The sequence below is a fragment of the Mesoplodon densirostris genome, chromosome 17 (assembly GCF_025265405.1).
Source record: "Mesoplodon densirostris isolate mMesDen1 chromosome 17, mMesDen1 primary haplotype, whole genome shotgun sequence".
In the NCBI taxonomy this organism is placed as follows: Eukaryota; Metazoa; Chordata; class Mammalia; order Artiodactyla; family Ziphiidae; genus Mesoplodon; species Mesoplodon densirostris.
In genome coordinates, this window is record NC_082677.1 from 18,046,814 (window position 1) to 18,072,904 (window position 26,091).

Genomic DNA, 26,091 nt, shown 5'->3' on the forward strand with positions numbered 1-26,091 from the left:
CTCTCCCGGCGCACCGGGCAATCCTGGCTGTAGGTGCCCCGCAGTCGCGCCGGGAGCAGGAAGCATGCGCGGCGGCTGGGAGCTGGGCGACGCGGCCGGAGGCCCGCTGCTGCTGTGCGCCGCGCTGCTGTCCGTGGGCTGCGCACTGGGTCTGCGCCTGGGCCGCGGGCTGGGGGCTGCGGACCGCGGGGCGCTAGCCTGGCTCTGCTTCGACGCCTTGGTACACTTCGCACTGGTAAGTGTGGTCTCCTCAGCATCGAAAACGCGGGCGGACGCCGCCTTTCTTGGGACCCTTCCCTCCCTCGTCCCAGAGAGTTTCCAGAAAATGACATGGACGACTCGGCCGCCCCGTCCCCTGTGGCGGGAGACCCGGGAAACCTCTGGAGGCCGCGGTGCCCGTGGCCTTTGGCCATATGCTACACCTCTCCGAGGTCCCAAGTCTGTAAAATGAGAGCGCAGCCTCCCTATGGTGCCAATTCCTCTACCAAAAAAAACAAAACCCAAAAAGTCAGAAAACCATGAAAATTGTTATTCGTGTACGGTGTTGTTAGTCGGTTTGTAAACTGCCGAAAGGCCTTGGCTTACTTAACATCTTATCCTGCACATAAATGTTGAACGTAATTGAGAGAGTTTTTGAATGCCCCAGAGGGAGCAGGGAGAGGTGATGAGGCATGCTGGGCCCTGGACCAAAACCAGCCCCCCGCCCCGCTATAGTAGTCACCATTTATTGGGTGACGACTGTATGCAGGCACAGTACTGTGTTTAAAATTTCTGACCTATTTCTGAACACCCCATAAGGTACTTATTACTGTCCCCATTTTACAGAGGAGAAGACGGGCCCTGCAAAGTTAGGTGACTTTATAGTGCCACACAACTGGCATGATTCAGAGTCAGGTTTAGTCTGGCTCCAAAACTTGCACTTTCTTTCACGCCAGGCCTTAGGAAACATATCCTTAAAAGTTCAACTCACTTTATAAATGGCCAGGACGGTTCTATTTAAGGGATTCTATTGAAAATGCCCCCCTCCCTGTGCACGCACCTCTTATTTTAAAGCTTTGTTTAAAACTATGCCACAATATCTTTTGCAAATTTGACCTTGCTTAAATCTAGGCAAACCTATAGCTAATGTGAAGCCACAGTCTATACAATCCATCCTCCTCGGCAGCTGCGGATTCAACCAGTGGAGAATAGAAAATACCAGAAAGAAAAAAAAATTCCAGAAATTTCCAAAAAGCAAAACTTGAATTTGCCACCCTCACAACCTACTTCCCTGCAGCTATTTGCATTAGCGTTTCCATTGTGTGAGGCATTAAAGGTAAGCTAGAGACGAGTTAAAATATAAGGGAGGATGTCAGGTTCTATGCAAATACTACTCCATTTTTACCTAAGGGACTGGAGCATTTGCGGATTTTGGTATCCCCAGGGGTCCTGGAAGCAGTCCACCTGAGGATACTGAGGGAGAGATGGAGTATTGAGAAAGAAAGAGAAAGCAAAGTTTTGGATAATCATCTAGGGCTATAGATGTTTATCCGTTGGATATGTGAACATACCAGATGTTGCTGGAATGATGAAATTCCTTCTTTCCTAATAGTCAACTTGTGGAGATAACAGACAGTAAATACTTCCCTTAACTTCTTTATTTATAGAGTTGATTTTTAAGCTGTCACTGAACACAAGGTGTCCCAAAGAACGGGCAGTAAACAGGTTGCTAGGCCCACTTAAGAGAGTATTATATTTTAGACCCACAAAAAAGTTATAAAAGCACTAAAACATATACACATATGTCTACCACCTGGTTTAAAATTAATTCTACTTTTCACGCACAGACTGTGACAGGTAGCACTACACACATCTCCATTTGTGGCAACTTGAGGTGTAGCCCCATGGTTGGAATCATTGCTCCACTCTCCCCCGTCCTTGTTCTGAAGGAAATGCCTCCCTGCCCCCACCCACGGCCCCATCTTGTGCCATTTACCTGTCCCAGGTGCAAAACATCCCACTGTTTGAATGCACCATATCTTAGTTCTTTAATTCTAAAATGCACATTTTTTCACACGTTGCAACAATGAATGACATAACCACTGTGGCTTCTTTTGTTGATATTTTATGTCTCTGAGATTGGGATATATCTTACAATTGATGAAGAAATATAAATAAAAACAGGCCCGTTAATATTGGCTGGTTAAATTTACTATTTACACACTGTTTCAACCAGCATCTTGGTACACAAGTCTCAGAGATTGGTGAGAAGGCACTTGACTAAGTGGTTGAGGCCTGCAAGACAAATGCATGTCCGTATTATCTTTGGGATAATTGGGAGTTCGTTGCAAGAATGCCTAGAAATGTGGCAGGAGCTAAGATTGGAATGTAGAGGCTGGAGGAGATCTGAAACCACAACTCACTTGTTCCCACTAGAACCTGAGCTGCCGCTCCTCACCCCTTTTGCCTTTATTTCTCAAATAGAGATGTTTGGGTTTGTTGGCCGCCATCAAATGCAGAGCTCCCCTATTGGACAGAGTTTCAGACCAAGCATTCCCAGAGGTAGTTCACCTCCCAGATGTCCAGCCAGACTGTGGTTATTTGGGGCTGCAGAACTGACCTTCAGTTTGGTCAGCTATGGCCAAGATGAAGGTCTGGTTCGTTTCCCATCTGGTAGGAGCCATGGTGACATACATTAGGAAATCAATGGCGAGACTCACCATCCCTCAAAAGTTGGCAATAGGCATTTCTTGCACTGGTGCTTCATGGGTTTTCCCTCATCTGCAATCTAAGTATAGCATTCTAGGCATGGCCAGAGCCTGGAAGCAGGATGTGTACTCCTATGTTTGGGAAACATCTGGAAGTCCAGATTGATTAGAGCACAAGATTTACATAGGGTAAGATTCCAGCAACATCTCTCCAACTGACAAACATCTACAGACCTAGATGATTATTGAAAACTTTACTTTCTCTTTCTTTCTCAATACTATAATCCTCCTTTGGTATGCATGGTAGGTTGCTTCCATGACCCCTGGGGATACAAAAATCCTCAAATTCTCAAGTCCCTTATATAAAGTGGGAGGACAGGCAGGAAAGGGAACTTGAATGACAGGTAAGACTTGGAGTTTTATTCTGTGGTAGGAAGCCATTGAAGGGTTTCAAGCAAGGAAGTATGGCCAAAGTAGATCTTTCAAAAGATAGTTTGGTGGTGGTGTAAGTCAAACTGTAAGGGGTCTGAGATTCTACCCTTCTTACAAGTTAAACAAGTTAGCCTGGTTGATTCCCCAAGCTCCACAGGGCAATACAGTGAGGGCCAGATGATACCTGTGCATGCTGGGGGTGCATTACAGGAGAAAACCCCCAAATTAGGCTCCCTTCTTTTTTTTTTGGGGGGGGGGGTGGGGTACGCAGGCCTCTCACTGCTGTGGCCTCTCCTGTTGTGGAGCAGGGAAGCCCAGCCTCCCTTCTTATATGGAGCTGCTGGTGACCTGCTCGTACTTCTCTCTGGAGAGAGACTGTATCTTTACTCAGGCATGAAAACAAATCCCTGGGGGAGAGGAGGCGAGGACTTTTTCTCAGGAGGGAGATGTCTCTAAGCTCTACTTCCCTGGAATGTCTCCTTACATAAATATTCTTAAATTATCTGTAAATGCCTGTGCTCAGACACCCCAGACAGTGCAGGACGAGGAGATAGTCAAGGAGAATTGTCTCCCAACAGGTGCAGGGTGGATTGGAAAGGGCAGTTCAGGGGCGAGAAGATCAGCTAAAAGCAATTGTAGTATTTTAGGAGTGAGAAGAAAGAGCTGAGCTAAGGTGATGGTGGAAGTTAAAATGGGAGGAAAGATAAATACGAGAGACTTTGCAGGGGAGAATTTTGTAAGTCAAAGTGACCCTTTTTACATTGTGGGTGGAGATGACCTTGGGGTTTAGAACCTGGCCGACATGGATAATGTTGATAACGTTAACGAAGACAGGAAAGTCGGATTTTAGAACTGTGCATCTGGGGCTGGGGGTGTGGTTGAGGGGAAATGGCCAGAAGGCATTGAAAATGTAAGACCTGTTGGGAAAACAGTCAGGGCAGAATAGAGAGTTGGAAGCTCTTCACTGCCTTGGAGGAGACAACAGGAAGCCCTGGAGATGAGTGACTTCTGAGTAAGAGAAAACAGAAACGTGAAAAGGCTGAGGGATGACAGCAGAGTCTTTTAAAATGTCTGCATTGAACAATCAGGGAGAGGAAGATCAGGAAGGGGAGAAAGTGGGAAAGACCAAGAACAGGATAGTGCTGGGTCCTGGGACCCAAGGGAGGGAATTTCAAGATCCCTGTTCGATGCGCAGCACCATTAAAAAAATTAAAATTTAACATTTAAAGAAAGGTAAGGCTGAGCCAGGGCCTCTGGGACCAGCCATCAGGAAGTCAGTGGTAGAGTAGTAGTGCTTGAATGGAGGGACCAGGAGCCAGAGGCAGGGGCTTAGCAGGTGGGATAAAGAAGACGTGGAGGCTGCATATGCAAGACCTTCAGGAGATTTGGTGGTGGGAGCAAGGAGAGTGTAGGGAGGCACCGGCTTAAAGAAAAATGGACAATCTAAGGGTTTTGAGTTTTATTCAGGGACCTTACTGAAGACTATGGCCTGGGAGACAACCTCTTGGGAGCTCTGAGGAAACTACTCCCAAACGATGGGGGAGAAACCAGCTTGTTTATGGTTTTTGGCTCAGGAATACGTGCAGTCAACCTACATCTTGGTAAAAGATCACTGCTAGTAGCAAAGAGCAGATATCTCCAGTTAATGATATCAGTGCTTTTCCATGTAGAGGAAGATGCAAGAATCTGGGCTCTTAAAAATTCTTCCTGAGATATGCATCTAACTACCTGTGGGGCCTGTTTTTCTGAAGCACAGAGTGTCTCACCCTGTCTTTCATCCCAGGTTCCTCTCAGGGTGCACTGTCAGCGACTGCAGTGGCTATTAACTTAATTCTTGTAGAGCTGGGAGCTGAGCAACACCCTTTGTTCTTCTTTGTTTACAAAGGAAAGCTCAAAAGACAGGCGGGGCAGGCGAGAGACTCTGGGTTTAGGATGGGAAGGTCTGAGCATGTTTGTGAGCAAGAGCCTGGTCAAGGGGAGAGTGAGGGGCAGAGGTGTGTGCACACAGACACCGTGTGCTGCCTGGCCGCGTGAACTGACCTCCAGCAGAGCTGCATCTGCCTGAGTCTACCACTTGTCCTCTGCTCAAGCCCCTTGACTGGTCACTCCCACCTTTTCATCACTGTGGAGCATGACTTGGGCTTGTCCGTCAGGGTGCAGGGCAGTTGTCACAGAAAATCTGGGCTGGGTAGTCTCTCCATTCATTCTGCCTTAACACCCACGGGTAGTCTTTCTTCAAGAAGTCCTGAGGCTGCTTAAGTCCATATTGATTTGTGTATTTTGGACATTACCCTTTTCCATTTAACATCACCATCTGTTCTTCGCCTTCCACCACAATAACTTCAGCCTCCGACCTTGGGACTTTCTAAAAATTTCTTCCTCCTCCTACTTTACCATGAGGTCTGAAGTTGCCTTTTAATTCACCGTCTGTTACTGGCTCCTGTCTTCCTTTACTTTTCTGGCATCATCATCTTCATCAGTTCTACTCTAAGATAGATATCCTCTCTGGTAAATGAATGTATAGTCCTTGTGCTGTTTGGTGAGCCTGATAAATCACAGTTAGTTTAGGTGTGTATTAATGGTAAATGTTTATTATGGTTAATTTTACGTGTCGGCTTGACTGGGCCATGGGGTATAAAAAAAGATGTTTTTTTTAACATCTTTATTGGAGTATAATTGCTTTACAATGGTGTGTTAGTTTCTGCTTTATAACAAAGTGAATCAGTTATACATATACATATATCCCCATATCTCCTCCCTCTTGCGTCTCCCTCCCTCCCACCCTCCCTATCCCACCCCTGTAGGTGGTCACAAAGCACCGAGCAGATCTCCCTGTGCTATGCGACTGCTTCCCACTAGCTATCTATTTTACATTTGGTAGTGTATATATATCCATGCCTCTCTCTCACTTTGTGCCAAATTACCCTTCCCCCTCCCCGTATCCTCCAGTCCATTCTCTAGTAGGTCTGCGTCTTTATTCCCGTCTTGCCCCTAGGTTCTTCATGACCATTTTCTTTTTTCTCTTTTTTTTTCTTTTTCTTTTTCTTTTTGTTTTTCTTTTTTTTCTTTTTTTTTTTTTTTTTTGCAGTACGCGGGCCTCTCACTGTTGTGGCCTCTCCCGTTGCGGAGCACAGGCTCCAGATGCGCAGTCTCAGTGGCCATGGCTCATGGGCCCAGCCGCTCCATGGCATGTGGGATCTTCCCGGACCAGGGCACAAACCCGTGTCCCCTGCATCAGCAGGAGGACTCTCAACTGCGCCACCGGGGAAGCCCTTCTTTTTGTTTTTTAGATTCCATATATATGTGTTAGCATACAGTATTTGTTTTTCTCTTTCTGACTTACTTCACTCTGTATGACAGACTCTAGGTCCATCCACCTCACTACAAATAACTCAATTTCGTGTCTTTTTATGGCTGAGTAATATTCCATTGTATATATGTGCCACATCTTCTTTATCCATTCATCTGTCGATGCACACTTAGGTTGCTTCCATGTCCTGGCTATTGTAAATAGAGCTGCAATGAACATTGTGGTACATGACTCTTTTTTTTTTTTTTTTTTTACAACTTTATTGGAGTAAAATTGCTTCACAATGGTGTGTTACTTTCTGCTGTATAACAAAGTGAATCAGTTATACATATACATCTGTTCCCATATGCCTTCCCTCTTGTGTCTCCCTCCCTCCCACCCTTCCTATTCCACCCCTCCAGGTGGTCACAAAGCACCGATCTGATCTCCCTGTGCTATGCGGCTGCTTCCCACTAGCTATCTATTATACATTTGGTAGTGTATATATGTCCATGCCTCGCTCTCGCTTTGTCACAGCTTACCCTTCCCCCTCCCCATATCCTCAAGTCCATTCTCAAGTAGGTCTGTGTCTTTATTCCTGTTTTACCCCTAGGTTCTTCATGACATTTTTTTTCTTAAATTCCATATATATATGTTAGCATATGGTATTTGTCTTTCTCTTTCTGACTTACTTCACTCTGTTTGACAGACTCTAGGTCAATCCACCTCATTACAAATAGCTCAATTTCGTTTCTTTTTATGGCTGAGTAATATTCCATTGTATATATGTGCCACATCTTCTTTATCCATTCATCCGATGATAGACACTTACATTGTTTCCATCTCCTGGCTATTGTAAATAGAGCTACAATGAACATTTTGGTACATGACTCTTTTTGAATTATGTTTTTCTCAGGGTATATGCCCAGTAGTGGGATTGCTGGGTCATATGGTAGTTCTAATTGTAGTTTTTTAAGGAACCTCCATTCTCCATAGTGGCTGTATCAGTTTATATTCCCACCAAGAGTGCAAGAGGGTTCCCTTTTCTCCACACCCTCTCCAGCATTTATTGTTTGTAGATTTTTTGATGATGGCCATTCTGACTGGTGTGAGATGATATCTCATTGTAGGTTTTTTTGTTTTTTGGGGTTTTTTTGCAGTACGCGGGCCTCTCCCGTTGCGGAGCACAGGCTCCGGATGCACAGGCTCAGCGGCCATGGCTCATGGGCTTAGCCGCTGCACAGCATGTGGGATCTTCCCGGACCAGGGCACGAACCCATGTCCCCTGCATCAGTAGGCAGAGTCTCAGCCACTGCGCCACCAGGGAAGCCCCTCATTGTAGTTTTGATTTGCATTTCTCTAATGATTAATGACGTTGAGCATTCTTTCATGTGTTTGTTGGCAATCTGTATATCTTCTTTGGAGATATGTCTATTAAGGTCTTCTAACCATTTTTGGATTGGGTTGTTTGTTTTTTTGATATTGAGTTGCATGAGCTGCTTGTAAATTTTGGAGATTAAGCCTTTGTCAGTTGCTTCATTTGCAAATATTTTCTCCCATTCTGAGGGTTGTCTTTTCGTCTTGTTTATCGTTTCCTTTGCTCTGCAAAAGCTTTTAAGTTTCATTAGGTCCCATTTGTTTATTTTTGTTTTTATTTCCCTTTCTCTAGGAGGTGGGTCAAAAAGGATCTTGCTGTGATTTATGTCAAAAGAGTGTTCTGCCTGTGTTTTCCTCTAACAGTTTGATAGTGTCTGGCCTTCCATATAGGTCTTTAATCCATTTTGAGCTTATTTTTGTATATGGTGTTAGGGAGTGTTCTAATTTCATTCTTTTACGTGTAGCTGTCCAATTTTCCCAGCACCACTTGTTGAAGAGGCTGTCTTTTCTCCACTGTATATTCTTGCCTCCCTTATCAAAGATAAGGTGACCATATGTGCGTGGGTTTATCTCTGGGTTTCTATCCTGTTCCATTGATTTATACTTCTGTTTTTTTGCCAGTACCATACTGTCATGATTACTGTAGCTTTGTAGTATAGTCCGAAGTCAGGGAGCCTGATTCCTCCAGCTCCATTTTTCTTTCTCAAGATTGCTTTGGCTATTCGGGGTCTTTTGTGTTTCCATACAAATTGTGAAATTTTTTGTTCTAGTTCTATGAAAAATGCCAGTGGTAGCTTGGTTGGGATTGTATTGAATCTGTAGATTGCTTTGGGTAGTAGAGTCATTTTCACAATGTTGATTCTTCCAATCCAAGAACATGGTATATCTCTCCATCTGTTTGTATCATCTTTAATTCCTTTCACCAGTGTCTTATAATTTTCTGCATACAGGTCTTTTGTCTCCTTAGTTAGGTTTTTTCCTGATATTTTATTCTTTTTGTGGCAATGGTAAATGGTAGTGTTTTCTTAATTTCACTTTCAGATTTTTCATCATTAGTGTATAGAAATGCAAGAGATTTCTGTGCATTAATTTTGTATCCTGCTACTTTACCAAATTCATTGATTAACTCTAGTAGTTTTCTGGTAGCATCTTTAGGATTCTCTATGTATAGTATCATGTCATCTGCAAACAGTGACAGCTTTATTTCTTCTTTTCCGATTTGGATTCCTTTTATTTCTCTTTCTTCTCTGACTACTGTGGCTAAAACTTCCAAAACTATGTTGAATAATAAGGGTGACAGTGGGCAACCTTGTCTTGTTCCTGATCTTAGTGGAAATGGTTTCAGTTTTTCACCATTGAGGACGATGCTGGCTGTGGGTTTGTCATATATGGCCTTTATTATGTTGCGGTAAGTTTCCTCTATGCCTACTTTCTGGAGGATTTTTATCATAAATGGGTGTTGAATTTTGTCAAAAGCTTTCTCTGCATCTATTGAGATATCATATGGTTTTTCTCATTCAATTTGCTAATATAGTATATCACATTTATTGATTTGCGTATATTGAAGAATCCTTGCATTCCTGGGATAAACCCCACTTGATCGTGGTGTGTGATACTTTTAATGTGCTGTTGGATTCTGTTTGCTAGTATTTTGTTGAGGATTTTTGCATCTATGTTCATCAGTGATATTGGCCTGTAGTTTTCTTTTTTTGTGACATCTTTGTCTGGTTTTGGTATCAGGGTGATGGTGGCCTCGTAGAATGAGTTTGGGAGTGTTCCTCCCTCTGCTGTATTTTGGAAGAGTTTGAGAAGGATAGGTGTTAGCTCTTCTCTAAATGTTTGATAGAATTCGCCTGTGAAGCCATCTGGTCCTGGGCTTTTGTTTGTTGGAAGATTTTGTTGTTGTTGTTGGAAGATTTTTAATCACAGTTTCAATTTCAGTGCTTGTGATTGGTCTGTTCGTATTTTCTATTTCTTTCTGGTTCAATTTTGGAAGGTTGTGCATTTCTAAGAATTTGTCCATTTCTTCCAGGTTGTCCGTTTTATGGGCATAGAGTTGCTTGTAGTAATCTCTCATGATCCTTTGTATTTCTGCAGTGTCAGTTGTTACTTCTCCTTTTTCATTTCTAATTCTATTGATTTGAGTCATCTCCCTTTTTTTCCTGATGAGTCTGGCTAATGGTTTATCAATTTTGTTTATCTTCTCAAAGAACCAGCTTTTAGTTTTATTGATCTTTGCTGTTGTTTCCTTCATTTCTTTTTCATTTATTTCTGATCTGATCTTCATGATTTCTTTCCTTCTGCTAACTTTGGGGGTTTTTTGTTCTTCTTTCTCTAATTGCTTTAGGTGTAAGGTTAGGTTGTTTATTTGAGATGTTTCTTGTTTCTTAAGGTAGGATTGTATTGCTATAAACTTCCCTCTTAAAACTGCTGCATCCCATAGGTTTTGGGTCGTCGTGTTTTCATTGTCATTTGTTTCTAGGTATTTTTTGATTTCTTCAGTGATCTCTTGGTTATTAAGTATTGTATTGTTTAGCCTCCATGTGTTTGTATTTTTTACATATTTTTTCCTGTAATTGATATCTAGTTTCATAGCGTTGTGGTCGGAAAAGATACTTGATACGATTTCAATTTTCTTGAATTTACCAAGGCTTTATTTGTGACCCAAGACATGCTCTATCCTGGAGAATGTTCCATGAGCACTTGAGAGGAAAGTGTATTCTGTAGTTTTCAGATGGAATGTCCTATAAATATCAATTAAGTCCATCTTGTTTAATGTATCATTTAAAGCTTGTGTTTACTTATTTATTTTCATCTTGGATGATCTGTCCATTGGGGATAGTGGGGTGGTTAAAGTCCCCTACTATGATTATGTTACTGTCAATTTCCCCTTTTATGGCTGTTAGTATTTGCCTTATGTATTGAGGTGCTCCTATGTTGGGTGCATAAATATTTACAATTGTTATATCTTCTTCTTGGATTCATCCCTTGATCATTATGTAGTGTCCTCCTTTGTCTCTTGTAATAGTCTTTGTTTTAAAGTCTATTGTATCTGATATGAGTATTGCTACTCCAGCTTTCTTTTGATTTCCATTTGTGTGGAATATCTTTTTCCATCCCCTCACTTTCAATGTGTATGTGTCCCTAGGTCTGAAGTGGGTCTCTTGTAGACAGCATATATACAGGTCTTGTTTTTGTATTCATTCAGCCAGTCTGTGTCTTTTGTTGGGAACATTTAATCCGTTTCCATTTAAGGTAATTATCGATATGTATGTTCCTATTACCATTTTCTTAATTGTTTTGGGTTTGTTTTTGTAGGTCTTTTCCCCCTCTTGTGTTTCCTGCTTAGAGAAGTTCCTTTAGCATTTGTTGTAAAGCTGGTTTGGTGGTGCTGAATTCTCTTAGCTTTTGCTTGTCTGTAAAGGTTTTAATTTCTCTGTCAAATTTGAATGAGGTTCTTGCTGGGTAGAGTAATCTTGGTTGTAGGTTTTCCCCTTTCCTCACTTTAATTATGTCCTGCCACTCCCTTATGGCTTGCAGAGTTTCTGCTGAAAGATCAGCTGTTAACCTTATGGGGATTCTCTTGTGTGTTATTTGTTGTTTTTCCCTTGCTGCTTTTAACATGTTTTCTTTGTATTTAATTTTTGATAGTTTGCTTAATATGTATCTTGACGTGTTTCTCCTTGGATTTATGCTGTATGGGACCCTCTATGCTTCCTGGACTTGATTAACTCTTTCCTTTCCCATATTAGGGAAGTTTTCAACTATAATCTCTTCAAGTATTTTCTCAGTCCCTTTCTTTTTCTCTTCTTCTTCTGGGACCCATATAATTTGAATGTTGATGTGTTTAATATTGTCCCAGAGGTCTCTGAGACTGTCCTCAATTCTTTTCATTCTTTTTTCTTTATTCTGCTCTGCAGTAGTTATTTCCACTATTTTATCTTCCAGGTCACTTATCCGTTCTTCTGCCTCAGTTATTCTGCTATTGATTCCTTCTAGAGAATTTTTAATTTCATTTATTGTGTTGTTCATCACTGTTTGTTTGCTCTTTAGTTCTTCTAGGTCCTTGTTAAACGTTTCTTGTATTTTCTCCATTCTGTTTCCAAGATTTTGGATCATTTGTACTATCATTATTCTGAGTTCTTTTTCAGGTAGACTGCCTATTTCCTCTTCATTTGTTAGGTCTGGTGGGTTTTTACCTTGTTCCTTCATCTGCTGTGTGTTTCTCTGTCTCCTCATTTTGCTTAACTTACTGTGATTGGGGTTTCCTTTTTGTAGGCTGCAGGTTCATAGTTCCCGTTTTTTTTTTTTTTTTTTTTGGTGTCTGCCCCCAGTGGCTAAGGTTGGTTCAGTGGGTTGTGTAGGCTTCCTGGTAGAGGGGACTAGTGCCTGTGTTCTGGTGGATGAGGCTGGATCTTGTCTTTCTGGTGGGCAGGACCACATCTGGTGGTATGTTTTGGGGTGTCTGTGGCCTTATTATGATTTTAGGCAGCCTCTCTGCTAATGGGTTGGGTTGTGTTCCTGTCTTGCTAGTTGTTTGGCATAGGGTGTCCAGGACTGTAGCTTGTTGGTTGTTGAGTGGAGCTGGGTCTTAGCGTTGAGATGGAGATCTCTGGGAGGCTTTCGCCGTTTGATATTACGTGGAGCCGGGAGGTCACTTGTGGACCAGTGTCCTGAACTTGGCTCTCCCATCTCAGAGGCACAGCCCTAATGCCTGGATGGAGCACCAAGAGCTGGTCATACACACGGCTCAGAATAAAAGGGAGAAAAAAAAAAAGAACGAAAGAAAGAAGAAAATAGAATAAAATAGTTATTAAAATAAAAAATAATTATTAAAAAATTTTAAGTATTAAAAGAAAAGAAAGAAAGAAAGAAAGAAGAGAGCCATCAAACCAAAAAACAAATCCACCAATGATAACAAGCGCTAAAAACTATACTAAAAAAACAGACAAGCAAACAAAAAAAATAATGGACAGAACCCTAGGACACATGGTAAAAGCAAAGCTATACAGACAAAATCACACACAGAGCGTACGCATACACACAAAAAGAGAAAAGGGGAAATATATATATATATATATCCTTGCTCCCAAAGTCCACCTCCTCAATTTGGGATGATTTGTTGTGTATTCAGGTATTCCACAGATGCAGGGTACATCACGTTGATTGTGGAGATTTAATCCGCTGCTCCTGAGGCTGCTGGGAGAGATTTCCCTTTCTCTTCTTTGTTCGCACAGCTCCCGGGGTTCAGCTTTGGGTTTGGCCCCGCCTCTGCGTGTAGGTCTCCTGAGGGCGTCTGTTCTTCGCTCAGACAGGACGGGGTTAAAGGAGCAGCTGATTCGGGGGCTCTGGCTCACTCAGGCCGGGGGGAGGGAGGGGCACGGATGCGGGGAGAGCCTGCGGCGGCAGAGGCAGCATGACGTTGCACCAGCCTGAGGCGCCGTATGTTCACCCGGGGAAGTTGTCCCTGGATCCTGGGACCCTGGCAGTGGCGGGCTACACAGGCTCCCGGGAGGGGAGGTGGGGATAGTGACCTGTGCTCGCACACAGGCTTCTTGGTGGCGGCAGGAGCCACCTTAGCGTCTCATGCCCGTCTCTGGGGTCCACGCTGATAGCCGTGGCTCGCACACGTCTCTGGAGCTCCTTTAAGCGGCGCTTTTAATCCCCTCTCCTCGCGGTCCAGGAAACAGAGGGAAGAAAAAGTCTCTTGTCTCTTCGGCAGCTCCAGACTTTTTCCCGGACTCCCTCCCGGCTAGCTGTGGTGCACTAGCCCCCTTCAGGCTGTGTTCACGCCGCCAACCCCAGTCCTCTCCCTGGGATCCGACCTCCGAAGCCCGAGCCTCAGCTCCCAGCCTCCACCCGCCCCGGTGGGTGAGCAGACAAGCCTCTCGGGCTGGTGAGTGCCGGTTGGCACCGATCCTCTGTGCGGGAATCTCTCCGCTTTGCCCTCCGCACCCCTGTGGCTGCGCTCTCCTCCGTGGCTCCAAAGCTTCCTCCCTCCGCCCCTGCAGTCTCCGCCTGCGAAGGGGCTTCCTAGTGTGTGGAAACCTTTCCTCCTTCACGGCTCCCTCCCACTGGTGCAGGTCCTGTCCCTATTCTTTTGTCTCTGTTTTTTCTTTTTTTTTTTTGCCCTACCCAGGTACGTGGGGAGTTTCTTGCCTTTTGGGAGGTCTGAGGTCTTCTGCACAGCGTTCAGTAGGTGTTGTGTATGAGTTGTTCCACATGTAGATGTATTTCTGATGTATTTGTGGGGAGGAAGGTGATCTCCACGTCTTACTCCTCTGCCATCTTGAAGCTCCTCGGTACCCAGATATTTTGGCAAACGTTATTCTGGGTGTTTCTGTGAGGGTGTTTTTGGATGAGGTTAGTATTTAAATTGGTAAAGCAGAGTGCCCTCCCTAACATGGGTGGGCTTCATCCCATCAATTGAAGGCCTGACTAGAACAAAAAAACTGGCCTTTCCTCAAGTCAGCAAGAAATCCTTCTGCCTGACTACCTTCAAACTGGGACATTGGCTTTGTACTGCCCTCGGACTTGAACTGAAACAGTGGCTTTTCCTGGGTCTCAAGCTTGCTGACCTTCAGACTAGATCGCCACCATTGGTTCTCCCTGTTCTCAGGCCTCTGGACTTAGAACTACATTAGCTTTCTTGGGTCTCTAGCTTGCTGACGACTCACCCTGCAGATGGTGGGACATGTCAGCCTTCATAATTGCATAAGCCAGTCCCTTATGATAAAGCTCTTTAGATAGATAGATAGATCTAGGTAGATAGCTAGACCTATACATACATATAGATTTAGATATAGATATAATCTCCCAGTGGTTCTGTTTCTCTGCAGAACCTTAGTATAAACTTAGAAATGGTGCCTAATTAAAAGCCTAGGGAATAGCACCCATAATGACCCACTGTCCATTATTTAGGGTGTGGGTAGACAGCCCTTGTACTTCTGCAGACCAAAATTCAGTCTGTTTTCTAACATCATGAAGAAGGATGTTCCTTAGCAATAGGGATAGCTGTCTATGTAGCCACATCTCAGAAATGACGTGTTTTTCTGTTGTTCCTCATTTCCACAAAATTTGAATGCCTGCTGGGGTACTTGCGTCTTGCTGTGCTAGATGCAAACAAAATGGATGGCCCTTGTCCTCTCAGAGCTTATGGAATAGCAGAGTTTTTCTCCTATTGTTTCGTTTGGAGAATAATAGGTACTAATATCACTCTCAATGTGAAACCCATATGAGAAATTTCTTTTGCAGATAAGTGCTAGGAGAAGCTTAATTTCTCCTAAAAAAATTGGTCTATTTCTCTCTGGCAGCAAGAACAATAGAAATGTTTCTCCTTTTCACTTTGGCTGCTTGGTAACTCAGAATCACATTAAGCTCTATAATAACAACAAAAGATGGTCTGCATATAGACATTCTTATTGACCCTGATCCAAATTCAAGGTAAATTATATATATTTTACCATTTAATGAATGTTTTTGTTGTAATTGACCTAAAATCTTTTGTATAAGGAGGAAGTATGTAAATACTTCAAAAAATTTTAATACAAGTAAAATTTATTTCCTTTGAAATGGAAACGATACTCTAGGGAAATATCATTTGTCCTTTATAACACTAAGCACAATTTGTAGCTGTTTTGTCTTTCTCTGTCTCTAGTACCTGGCATGTTTGCCTGGTTTGTAGGAGCTATTATGGAATATTTGTTAATATTGAATGAATGGAAGAATGATTCTATCCTTTCAGTTTATAGCAGTATCAGTCATTTACATTTTAAGCCTCAAATTGCTTGGATATCTAAAATGTCAGTTCTTTTTCTATGTCAGACAGTCTTTTAAAACAAAATTTATTTAAATTGTATACTTCCACAATCATTGCAAAACATAACATTTATATATCTAAAAGGAAGAAAAATTACCTAGAGATAATTATTGTTAGTATCCTTTTTTTTTTTTTTTTTTTTTTTTTTTGCAGTACGCGGGCCTCTCGTTGTGGCCTCTCCCATTGCAGAGCACAGGCTCTGGACGCGCAGGCTCAGCGCCCATGGCTCACGGGCCCAGCCGCTCCGCAGCATGTGGGATCTTCCCGGACCAGGGCACGAACCCGTGTCCCCTGCATCGGCAGGTGGACTCTCAACCACTGCGCCACCAGGGAAACCCTATTGTTAGTATTCTTAATAGTCTTCCAGGGACTTCCCTGGTGGTCCAGTGGGTAAGACTCCGTGCTCCCAATGCAGGGGACCTGGGTTGGGGGAACTAGATCCTGCGTGCATGCCGCAACTAAGAGTTCACATGCCACAACTAAAAAAAAAAAAAAAGCTCCCACATGCCACAACAAAGATCCCATGTGCAGCAAGTAAGACCCAGCACAGCCTAGATAAATAATCTTCCAGAATTTATATGAAAACATATATCCAGATAAATATTTTTTTCAGAATTCTCTTTACAAAAATGGGATCATATTATTCATTCTTTGTTACTTTTTTCATTTAACTATGTCCAGTGACCATACAGATCAGACTACTGAACTACCTCATATTTTTAAATAACTGCATAGGATTCCATTATACTTTATGTAATCTATTTAACCGATCCCTAATTGCTGGACTTACAGGCTCTTCCCAGTTGCTGGCAATTATATAGAATGCTCTCTGTACATTTTCATTCACTTGTCTTAAGTATTTACACAGGATGAATCCTGGAAGTAGAATTACTGGCCCTAAGGGAAGCCAGTTTTTAAAGATTTCAGAAAGATGGTACCCATTTATATTCCCATCAGCTACTTTCTCACACTCATCCAGTACGAGGTATCGATATTGTATCAGATACCTCTTTCACGTCCTCTCAGATCTTATTGGCTTCATCGGACCCTTGACAATATGCTCTAGTCCTGCCACCATGACAGTGACCAACTCCAGCTTCGCTGGGGCCCAACCAGGCAGCACCTGCTCCCACCTCCTGCCCCAGGCCCCTTGGATGCCACTTGGGTGTGAGATCCTGGGGACCCACTCAGCTCCCACACACCTACCCACAGGCTGAACCTTTGACGGTGGTATTTGGGAACTACAGGATAAATTCTTCTTCCATCCTCCCCCAAGATGAAATCCCCAAAGAAGCAGTAGTTCATAAAATCTCTAGAAAAATGTAAGGTTGAGACATCAGTTAGCTTGTTACTAAGCAGCCTTACTGAGTTACTAATCCCAGTAATGCACCCTCATATCTGATTCATCCTTCTCCTTTGTCCCATTTCCCATTTCCCCTCCTCTGCCTCCTTGGGATAGCAATCCCCATAATAGTAGTAGAACAAAGCATGATACTTTCTGTGGGACCCGGGTCAAAATATCCTTTTCCCATAGAATGAATATACCATAATTGAACCAACCATGCAACCTTCAGTTTTGGGTTTTGTTTTTTTTTTTTAAGTTTTTGGCTGCCTTGGGTCTTCGTTGCTGTGCGCAGGCTTTCTCTAGTTGCAGCAAGCTGGGGCTGCTCTTTGTTGCAGTGCGTGAGCTTCTCACTGCGGTGGCTTCTCTTATTGCGGAGCACGGGCTCTAGGTGTGAGGGCTTCCGTAGTTGTGGCTCGCGGGCTCTAGAGCTCAGGCTCAGTAGTTGTGGCGCATGGGCTCAGTAGTTATGGTGCACGGGCTTAGTTGCTCCGTGGCAGGTGGGATCTTCTCGGACCAAGGCTCAAACCCGTGTCCCCTGCATTGGCAGGCAGATTCTTAACCACTGTGCCACCAGGGAAGCCCCTATAGTGCTTTTGAATAGCCAACGAAGCGAACTCATTACCCTTTTTCAAACACGTTACTATATATCCTTCCAGATGAACTTTAGATTCATTTTGCCAAGTTCTAAAATTTGGTATTTTGGTTTGGGATTTTCTTAAACGTATAGATTAATTTGAGATTAAATGATATCTTTGCAATACTGAGTCTCTTCCAAGAATTGAGTGGATCTCGGTTTGTTTAAATAAATCTTCTCTTATAGTCTCTTAAAATTTACTTCTAAATATTTTATATTTTTATTGCTATTATGAGATTTTTCTCCCTTGTATTCTAACAGACTATTGTTGTGATAAGTGAAAATTGCTGGGTTATATCTATATCAATATAGTAACCAGCCACTTTTCTAAATTCTCTTTTTCCCCCTCCAGCTTTATTGAGTTATAATTTATATACAATAAAATTTACCCATTTTGTATATGGTCTGATGAATTTTGGTGATTACATATAGAGTTATGCAACCAACCACCATCACAGTAACAGTATAGAACATTTTCATCTTTTTGGAAGTCTTCTTATGCCCCTTTGTAGATGATCCCAGCCCTGACCTCTGGCCCCAGGAAACACTAATCTGATTTGTTGTCACTAAAGTTTTGCCATTTCTAGAATTTCATATAAATGAAATCATACAGTATGTAGTCTTTCATTTAGCATGATCTGCTGACTAGTATCCCAGTATATGGCTATATCCCAATTTATTTATCCATTTACCAGTTAACATTGGGGTTGTTTCTAGTTTTTGGCTGTTATAAATAATGCAGCTGTGGGTATCTACTTCTAAGTCTTTGTGTAGGCATATATATTATTTCTCCTGTGTAAATGCCTACGAGTGGGATTCTTTAACTAGAGTAGAAACTGCCAAACTGTTTTCCAAACTGGCTCTACCATTTTCCATTCCCACCAGCAATACTTGAGCATTCCAGTTGCTCCACATTCTCACCAGCATTTAGTGTCTTAGTCTGCTAGGGTTGATATAACAAAAATATCACCGACTGGGTGACTTAAACAACAGACATTTATTTCTCATGTTCTTGAGACTCGGAAGTCCAGCATCTACCCATATCCATGTGGGTTGAATATGGGTTGAATCGTGTCCCTACCAAAAAAACCCATGTTGGGGTCCTAACCCCCATGACCTCAGAATGTGGCCCTATTTAGAGATCTGGTCTTTACAGGTATAATTAACTTAAAATGAAGTCATTAGGGAAAAAATGAGGTCATTAGCATGGTTCCTCATCTAATAACGACTGGTGTCTTTATAAAAGGGGGGAATTTGGGGCTTCCCTGGTGGCGCAGTGGTTGCGAGTCCGCCTGCCGATGCAGGGGACATGGGTTCGTGCCCCGGTCTGGGAAGATCCCACATGACGCGGAGCGGCTGGGCCCGTGAGCCATGGCCACTGAGCCTGTGCATCCGGAGCCTGTGCTCCGCAACGGGAGAGGCCACAACAGTGAGAGGCCCGCGTACCGCAAAAATAAATAAATAAATAAAAAATAAAAGGGGGAATTTGGATGTAGGGACATATACACGGGGAGGACACTATGTGAACATGAAGGCATAGATCAGAGTGATGCTTCTACAAGCCAAGGAATGCCAAAGTTTGCCGTCAAGCCCCTAGAAGGTATAGAAGGAGGGGCATGGAACAGAGTCTCCCTTGCAGCCCTTGGAAGAAACCAACCCTACTGACACCTTCATCCTGGACATCCAGCCTCTGGAACTGTGAGACAATAAGTATTTGTGGTTTTAAGTCACCCAGTTTGTGGTACTTTTTTGTGGCAGCCCAACCAAATTAATATACCATGTTTCCTGGTAACTTGAGTTCATTCATAATGTTGATTTGTTCTTGGCCTCTCCTGACCTCTCCTACATATTAATTTTCAGAATCTGATTGGATTCATTCCCTGTTTCTGAATTTGTGTTGCAGAGAGTAAGAATTTCACGAGCCCAGCTCATCTGTGTCTGAGTGTAGCATTTTGGATAGGCTGCTTTGTAGGCCAGGCCCCAGCCTATGCATTGTCTTCCTCCTTGTCCCTTCTGATCCTCTGATCCAGTCACCTACAGCCAAAGGAGTGGCTGTCACAGTGTATAACACGGTCCAGCCCATGGGAACTGGGGGTGGAGTCATGCTGGGCACTGCGTGCATCGTGACCCGCACATCTAAAGGAGCACCCAGGGACTTCCTGGTGATCCAGTGGTTAAGACTCTGCACTTGCAATGCAGGGAATGCGGGTTCAATCCCCAGTCAAGGAACTAAGATCCCACATGTCCTGTGGCCAAAAGATATTAAGAAAATAAAATAAAGGAATGCCCAGGGGCTTCCCTGGTGGCGCAGTGGTTGAGAGTCCACCTGCCGATGCAGGGGACACAGGTTCATGCCCCGGTCCGGGAAGATCCCACATGCCGCAGAGCGGCTGGGCCCGTGAGCCATGGCCGCTGAGCCTGCACGTCCAGAGCCTGTGCTCCGCAACGGGAGAGGCCACAACAGTGAGAGGCCCGCGTACCAAAAAATAAAGTAAAATAAAATAAAATAAAATAAAGGAATGCCCAGTACTGTGTGTGGAAAGTGAGAAAGCCGCCATAGTCAAGCAAGGGCCTTTAGGAGCCAAATAGGCCAGCCTCCCCCTTGTATAGGAATTTTACTGATAGTCCAGACAGATGTTGGGTCATCCACCCTTTGCTTGAAAACTTTGTCAGTGCCGTCTTTCCAAAATAGAATAGCTCTAGTTACAAGAAAATGTTTCCTTATGTTGAGCTAAAATTAGCCTCCTTATGACTTCTACTTCTAGGGTCCTACTTGTGCCCTCTTGTGTAACCCAAAGGGAAGTTGAATCTCGTGTCTATGAAACAGCTCCACTGTTTCTCACGACATGGTTTCCTGGTGCTTCTCTGTCCTGTCACTCACCCTCACACACGCCACAGGCTGCCTTTCAAGGGTGGTGCTGGTTACGCAGGGCTTTTACAGAGGAGGTCTGACTGTTATTCAAGAAGCCTGGGGCAGAGTGGGCAGGTGGGAAGAGTATGGGCTTTGGGGTCCAACGATGTGCTGGTGCAGCTGGCCCAGCCATTTCCCACCTGTGAAACCTTGGGCAGCGCCCCTTTCCCTGCTGAAAACCCTTTCTGTCATGCGGAGGGGAAGGAAGGTCTATATGTGCATTATGGCATATGTGTGCATTAAACGTGTGTGAGAAGTACAGGCTGAGGAGTCTTTGCAGAGCATGTACAGAAAAGTCAAGATTCTCACTACAGTGGTTTCCCCCTTTATTGCATAGTAAAAAGGTACAACTAATTATTTCATAGTTTGCTAAGACTCATATTTTGCATTAAACCCTTTTGGCAGCAAAGAGAAATGAAAAGCAAAATGTATGTTTGCAAAAAAAAAAAAAAAGGAGGGCTTCCCTGCTGGTGCAGTGGTTGAGAGTCTGCCTGCTGATGCAGGGGACACGGGTTCGTGCCCCAGTCCGGGAGGATCCCACGTGCCGCGGAGCAGCTGGGCCCGTGAGCCGTGGCCGCTGAGCCTGTGCGTCCAGAGCCTGTGCTCCGCAACGGGAGAGGCCGCAACAGCAAGAGGCCCGCGTAACGCAAAAAAAAAAAAGTACGAAAGGACTTTTTTCTGTCTTGATTTCTTTATTGTGTTAATCCTTCAGGCTGCTATAACAAAATACCACAGACTGGGTGGCTTATAAACAACAGAAATTTATTTCTCACGGTTCTGGAGGCTGGAAGTCCGAGATCAGGACACCAGCATGGTCAGGTGAGAACCTGCTTCCTGGTTCATAGCTGGCACCTGGGTGGATGGGACCAGGGGTCTCTCAGGAGCCTCTTTTATAAGGCATTGATCCCATTCATGATGGTTCCACCTTCAAGACTTAAGCACCTCCTAATACCATCATCTTTCGGGGGAAAGATTTCAACATGAATTTGGGGGCCATGTCTATAAAGTATGGAAATAATATTTTCTTCAAATGGTTGTTATAGGATTAAATAAAGCTTTGTAATTTAGGGCCGTGCTTCTCAAACTTGACTGTGCATAGTAATCACCTGGGGATCTTTTTATAATGTAGATTCTGACTTCATAGCTCTGGGATAGGGTCTGGGATTCTGCATTTGTCACAAGCTCCCAGGAGGTGCTCGTGCTGTGGTTTGTGGACCACATTTGAATAGCAAGGATGTAGGGCACTGGCACAGTGCCTGGCATTTAGCAGAGTTCAGTAAATGTTAATTCTTCTTCTGTCCCTTTTGTGACCCCTCCTCGCCATACCCTTTAGTTGGATTAACTTTTAATTTTCATCCCATCCCTATGTAATAATGTGGTAATACACATGTCCAATTAAGATGAGCCTTGGAAGGTTTCAAATCTCTAAGAAGTAACAACTGCCTCAGCAGAGAAGCGTATATTCTTAAAACGGGAGAAATATTCTTTAAATCCTAAGTCAAACACTAAGCTGCTATGTTGTAGGAACAATAGGATTTGTGTGGCTGTATGATTCCTGAAGTACACAAAAGGGCCAGCATGGTCCATTGTTAATGTCAGGCGACAGCCCATCTGCTAGGACAGGTTCCGTCAAATGGAAGTCGTCATCTCATTAAGTGGATGACAGCTGGGCGGCATATATTTATGAAGTCACTAAAGCCTTGTCATTGAGGTACTGTAGGAGGCTGAAGCAGCTGATCCTTCCAGAAACAATGATGTATGCTGTTGCCATGATATGGAAAAATCAAGTCTGATTAGACTGAGATTTTGTGAGTCAGATCAGAAAATGCTAATAAATTTTGACAGGATTTATGTACTGATTCTATTCTTATTCCACTTTTTTCTCCTACTCTTAATGCATGTTACACTGTTTTTCTGGTTCTTCATCCAAACGCACTTAAAAAAAACTTGCAAATATATTTAAGTATAAATTCAGCCTTTACAAATATAAACACAAATTACAAAACAGAAAATGTATGTTCTCTTTTGTTTCTATAAAGCCTTTTTGCTGCTAAATTTTTCTTTAAGGGTGAAATGAGTAAACTGAGCATTCTCTACAAAATGGTCATTGAATTATAAATAGTAGAAGCTTGCCCAGCTCAAGCACTTTTTTTTTAAAATCTGACCTTTAACTTGTAGCTGTCTTAAAGTCTATAAAATCCGTTGTTAGAATTACATGTCTGGAATACCTTAAGTGAAAAATGAGACTGACCTCTGTTACTTAATTTATTTGCCATGATACATTTTAGCTTTTAAGCTGATTTTGTTGGCAACTTAATTAGATAGGTGTAGTTTGGTCACATTTTAGAACATCTAGTATGAACTTTCCTATGTTTTTTAAACCAAAATTCCTGATACACAGAACTTAAAAACTTTTTAAGTCAATAAACATTGTGGAATTTTCCTTATCACCCTCTAGGTTAACAGTAGAAAAACTAATGGCAGGGAGAAAGTATTTGTAGCTACATAATAACATATACATGAAAAATTTCTTGAAGGCTACTGTGGAGCTCAACAGTGGTATCTCAGGAGGATGAGATTGGGGGTCAGGAGAGAGACTTTGACCTTTCACTTTATAGCCTTTCATAAATTTTTTTTAACTTTCAGCATGTATCCCTTTAATATTTTTTACTAGTTAAAATAGTAAATGTACACCACCAGAAGGGATGTCAGAAGAGTAAAGAAAAATCTGATGGAAAGTTAGCATGCCGTGGGTGTTGGGAGCACCGACATTGGGTAGGACAGGTGAGCTGTGACAGGAAAAGAGCCCTTATCAGCGTGATTTGTAAAGGCCCACTCTGTGCAGCTTCTCTGCAGACTTAACTGGACAACAAGAGAGAATTCTCTCAGCATGTCACCCAGAGCCGGACACCAGGGCTGGCATTGTGATGGCTGGTCGTTCACCAGAAGGGCATAGGTAATTTGAAAACGGAGTGTGAATAATGAGAGCTTTTTTCCCTTTCTTTCTTTGGTCATGACCATCGGCTCTCCTTACTTTTTATCCCTTTTGTGCAAGTGTCCGTGTGTCCGTGTACGTGTGTCTGTGTGTGTGTAGGACACTGTGGGGCTGGCAGAAGGTGAGCAGGTTTGCCCTGTGGTTTACTGAGGCTGGAGTAATCTGGAGACTCATAGCGGTGACTGTTGAAACACTGGTTTGTTTGATATTAAAGTGCATCCGAAGGGGAAAAGGACAGCGAACGGCTTACTTCTGTGCTGTGCGCGCTCTGCATGCAGTGTGCTGCACCCCTCATTTGGTTTCACCTCGGCTGTGCTAGCCCCGGCTGATCCAGACCCAACACCCAGGCTGCATGGGGTCTAGAGGGGATCCTGGGAGAGCTGAGGCTCAGGCTGTGGAGTCCCAGGTACTCCTGACTGTGGTCCGGGGGCCCCACTTGTGTGTTAGAAGCGTAAAGGCCGAGGGCCTCTGGGACCACGGGGTCCTGAGTCAGGAGTCCAGAAACGCGAGGGGCAACAGTTCTTTTCTGACAAGGTGCTATATATCTTTTTTTTTTTTTTTTTTTTTTTGCGGTACGCGGGCCTCTCACGTAGCGGAGCACAGGCTCCGAATGCGCAGGCTCAGCAGCCATGGCTCACGGGCCCAGCCGCTCCGCGGCATGTGTGATCTTCCCAGACCGGGGCACGAACCCGTGTCCCCTGCATCGGCAGGCGGACTCTCAACCACTGCGCCACTAGGGAAGCCCCTATGTATCTTTTTAAAATTCAGTTTTACTGTGAAAAATTTCAAACATTCACAAATGTAGAGAGAATAGTATAATGAATAGGTTTGGCGTTTTCAAATTTTGCTGCACTTGCTTTTTCTTCTTCTCCCTCCCTCCCCCTTTTTCTTTTGTTATTGCTCAAGTACTTTCAAGGGAATCCAGACCTCCTGTCATTTTGCTCCTACGTCCTGAGTAAGCCTATCTCTGAAAAGTCACGTTGTGCTTCTTAGGGGACAGGTGTCTGCCTCTCAGACGATGGTAGGAATTACTACAATAATAGCACAGGAATTCTTGAAGACATCCTCACGCCCAGCCAGTCATTCAGGGGGTCTACCCTGGAGGTCGCCACGAGCTTGCTCTTCCCGGGGCTGAAGAGCACTGGCAGGTGTAGGACGCACAGCCCGTTCCCACTGGAGAGGCTGGGGCTTAAACAGGCTCTGACCCCACAGTCCTCCATGGGGCCCCTCCCTCCACACCTGACCCTTTCCTGACAGGCACCCACACGGGCCGCTGCTCATCGACCTCACCAGTGAGGTCAGTGGAGCAAGTGCTGCACTCAGGGCTTCCAGTCAGTAAGAGGCACTCTGAAAAGGTGAAGATGGGGATCTAGTCTAACTCTGCTCATTCCTCTTTCATTCATACATCAGACATCTGTTGAGAGCTTTCCTCTGTTCCTTTATGTTGATTAGGGAATTGAAGCTCAGCGAGGTCGAGGTAGCAGGGACTGTAAGAAATAAAACCTACTGTCCTTGTGTTTGCTCAAGCTCACCGAGCTCTCCAGCCCGCAGCACAGGGTTCTCACCCGTACACCGGTTCAAGCCCTGCGTCCCAGTTATAGCAACACCCTACCGACGGCCTTTGCTGCTTACCAAGCTCCTTTCATCTGATGCTTAAAATCTCCAGGTAGCGGTTGAGCTCAAACATGAATTTTAGTTCCGGTTGGCTAGTTCTTCACCATATACACTATGATTAAAGACTTTTGGAGCTGATAATCTTCCAAGTTTATTCTGCAAGTTAATATAAACTTCGTGTTCCAGAGCCTAGAAATAATTTTAAGGGGGGAAGAAAAAGTGCTTTATGGCTCATTTGATATAAAATGTGAATTCATGGGAGGAACTAAGTCTGTTTCCATTCTCTAGAATTCTACAGATAATTTTGGCCCTTGGCAAATAGCAACTAATGTTTCCAGTGACTTCCATCTCAGGCCTGTTTGGTTAGAAGAGATCTGTTTCAGAAGCCCCCAAAGAATCTTTAGGCTCATAAGAACTGGTCTCATTCTGAAGCTGGACCGCTGCCTTGTGCCCCTGATTTGCTCAGTTTCTCATTGAGTCTACTGCTGGTGGAGATTCAGCAGCAGATAGTGGTGGGCTTGTGTTTGTCAATTTATGTTTCTCATGGTGAGTTCCTTACAGGATAAGATCAGACCAAGCCTAGAATCACAGAACCTTCCAGAGATGGAACATCAGTTCCCTGGAACCCTGATATTGACACCTTACCCCTTTTCACTTTGTTCTTTTCCTGGCTTTAAATTGAATGTCCTTCCTGTGGTGCAACATACCAGGACTTGATGGTGTAGGGAAGGGTTAGAAGCCCTTAGAGTTGTTTTGGGGGAAGAATCAAGTAGTTGCTAATGCTAACGGTACATGGCCTATGTTATGAAGGAAAGCCAACTGTGTGTGCATCTGTTCGGCGCCCTTTTTACATAAAGCACAAGGGCAGGGTTCTTGTGAAGACCCATTGCACCATCCAGGTCTACACTGACCCACCGGACCTGCCCCAAGTCTGTGGCCATCCTATTTCTCCTTTCACACAAGAGCATTTTCTCCATATAGCGAATGT

At 43.7% G+C, this 26,091-nt stretch overlaps 1 protein-coding gene across 1 annotated transcript in view; it reads left to right on the top strand.

Annotated features, from left to right (window-relative positions):
* Positions 1 to 47: 47 nt before the first annotated feature.
* Positions 48 to 26,091, top strand: part of EBPL (EBP like) — a 50,468-nt gene continuing 24,424 nt past the window's right edge. The window contains exon 1 of the mRNA XM_060080116.1: positions 48 to 235. Within this exon, the coding sequence (XP_059936099.1) occupies positions 65 to 235 (171 nt within the window). The 5' untranslated portion in view covers positions 48 to 64. The remainder of the gene's footprint in view (positions 236 to 26,091) is intronic.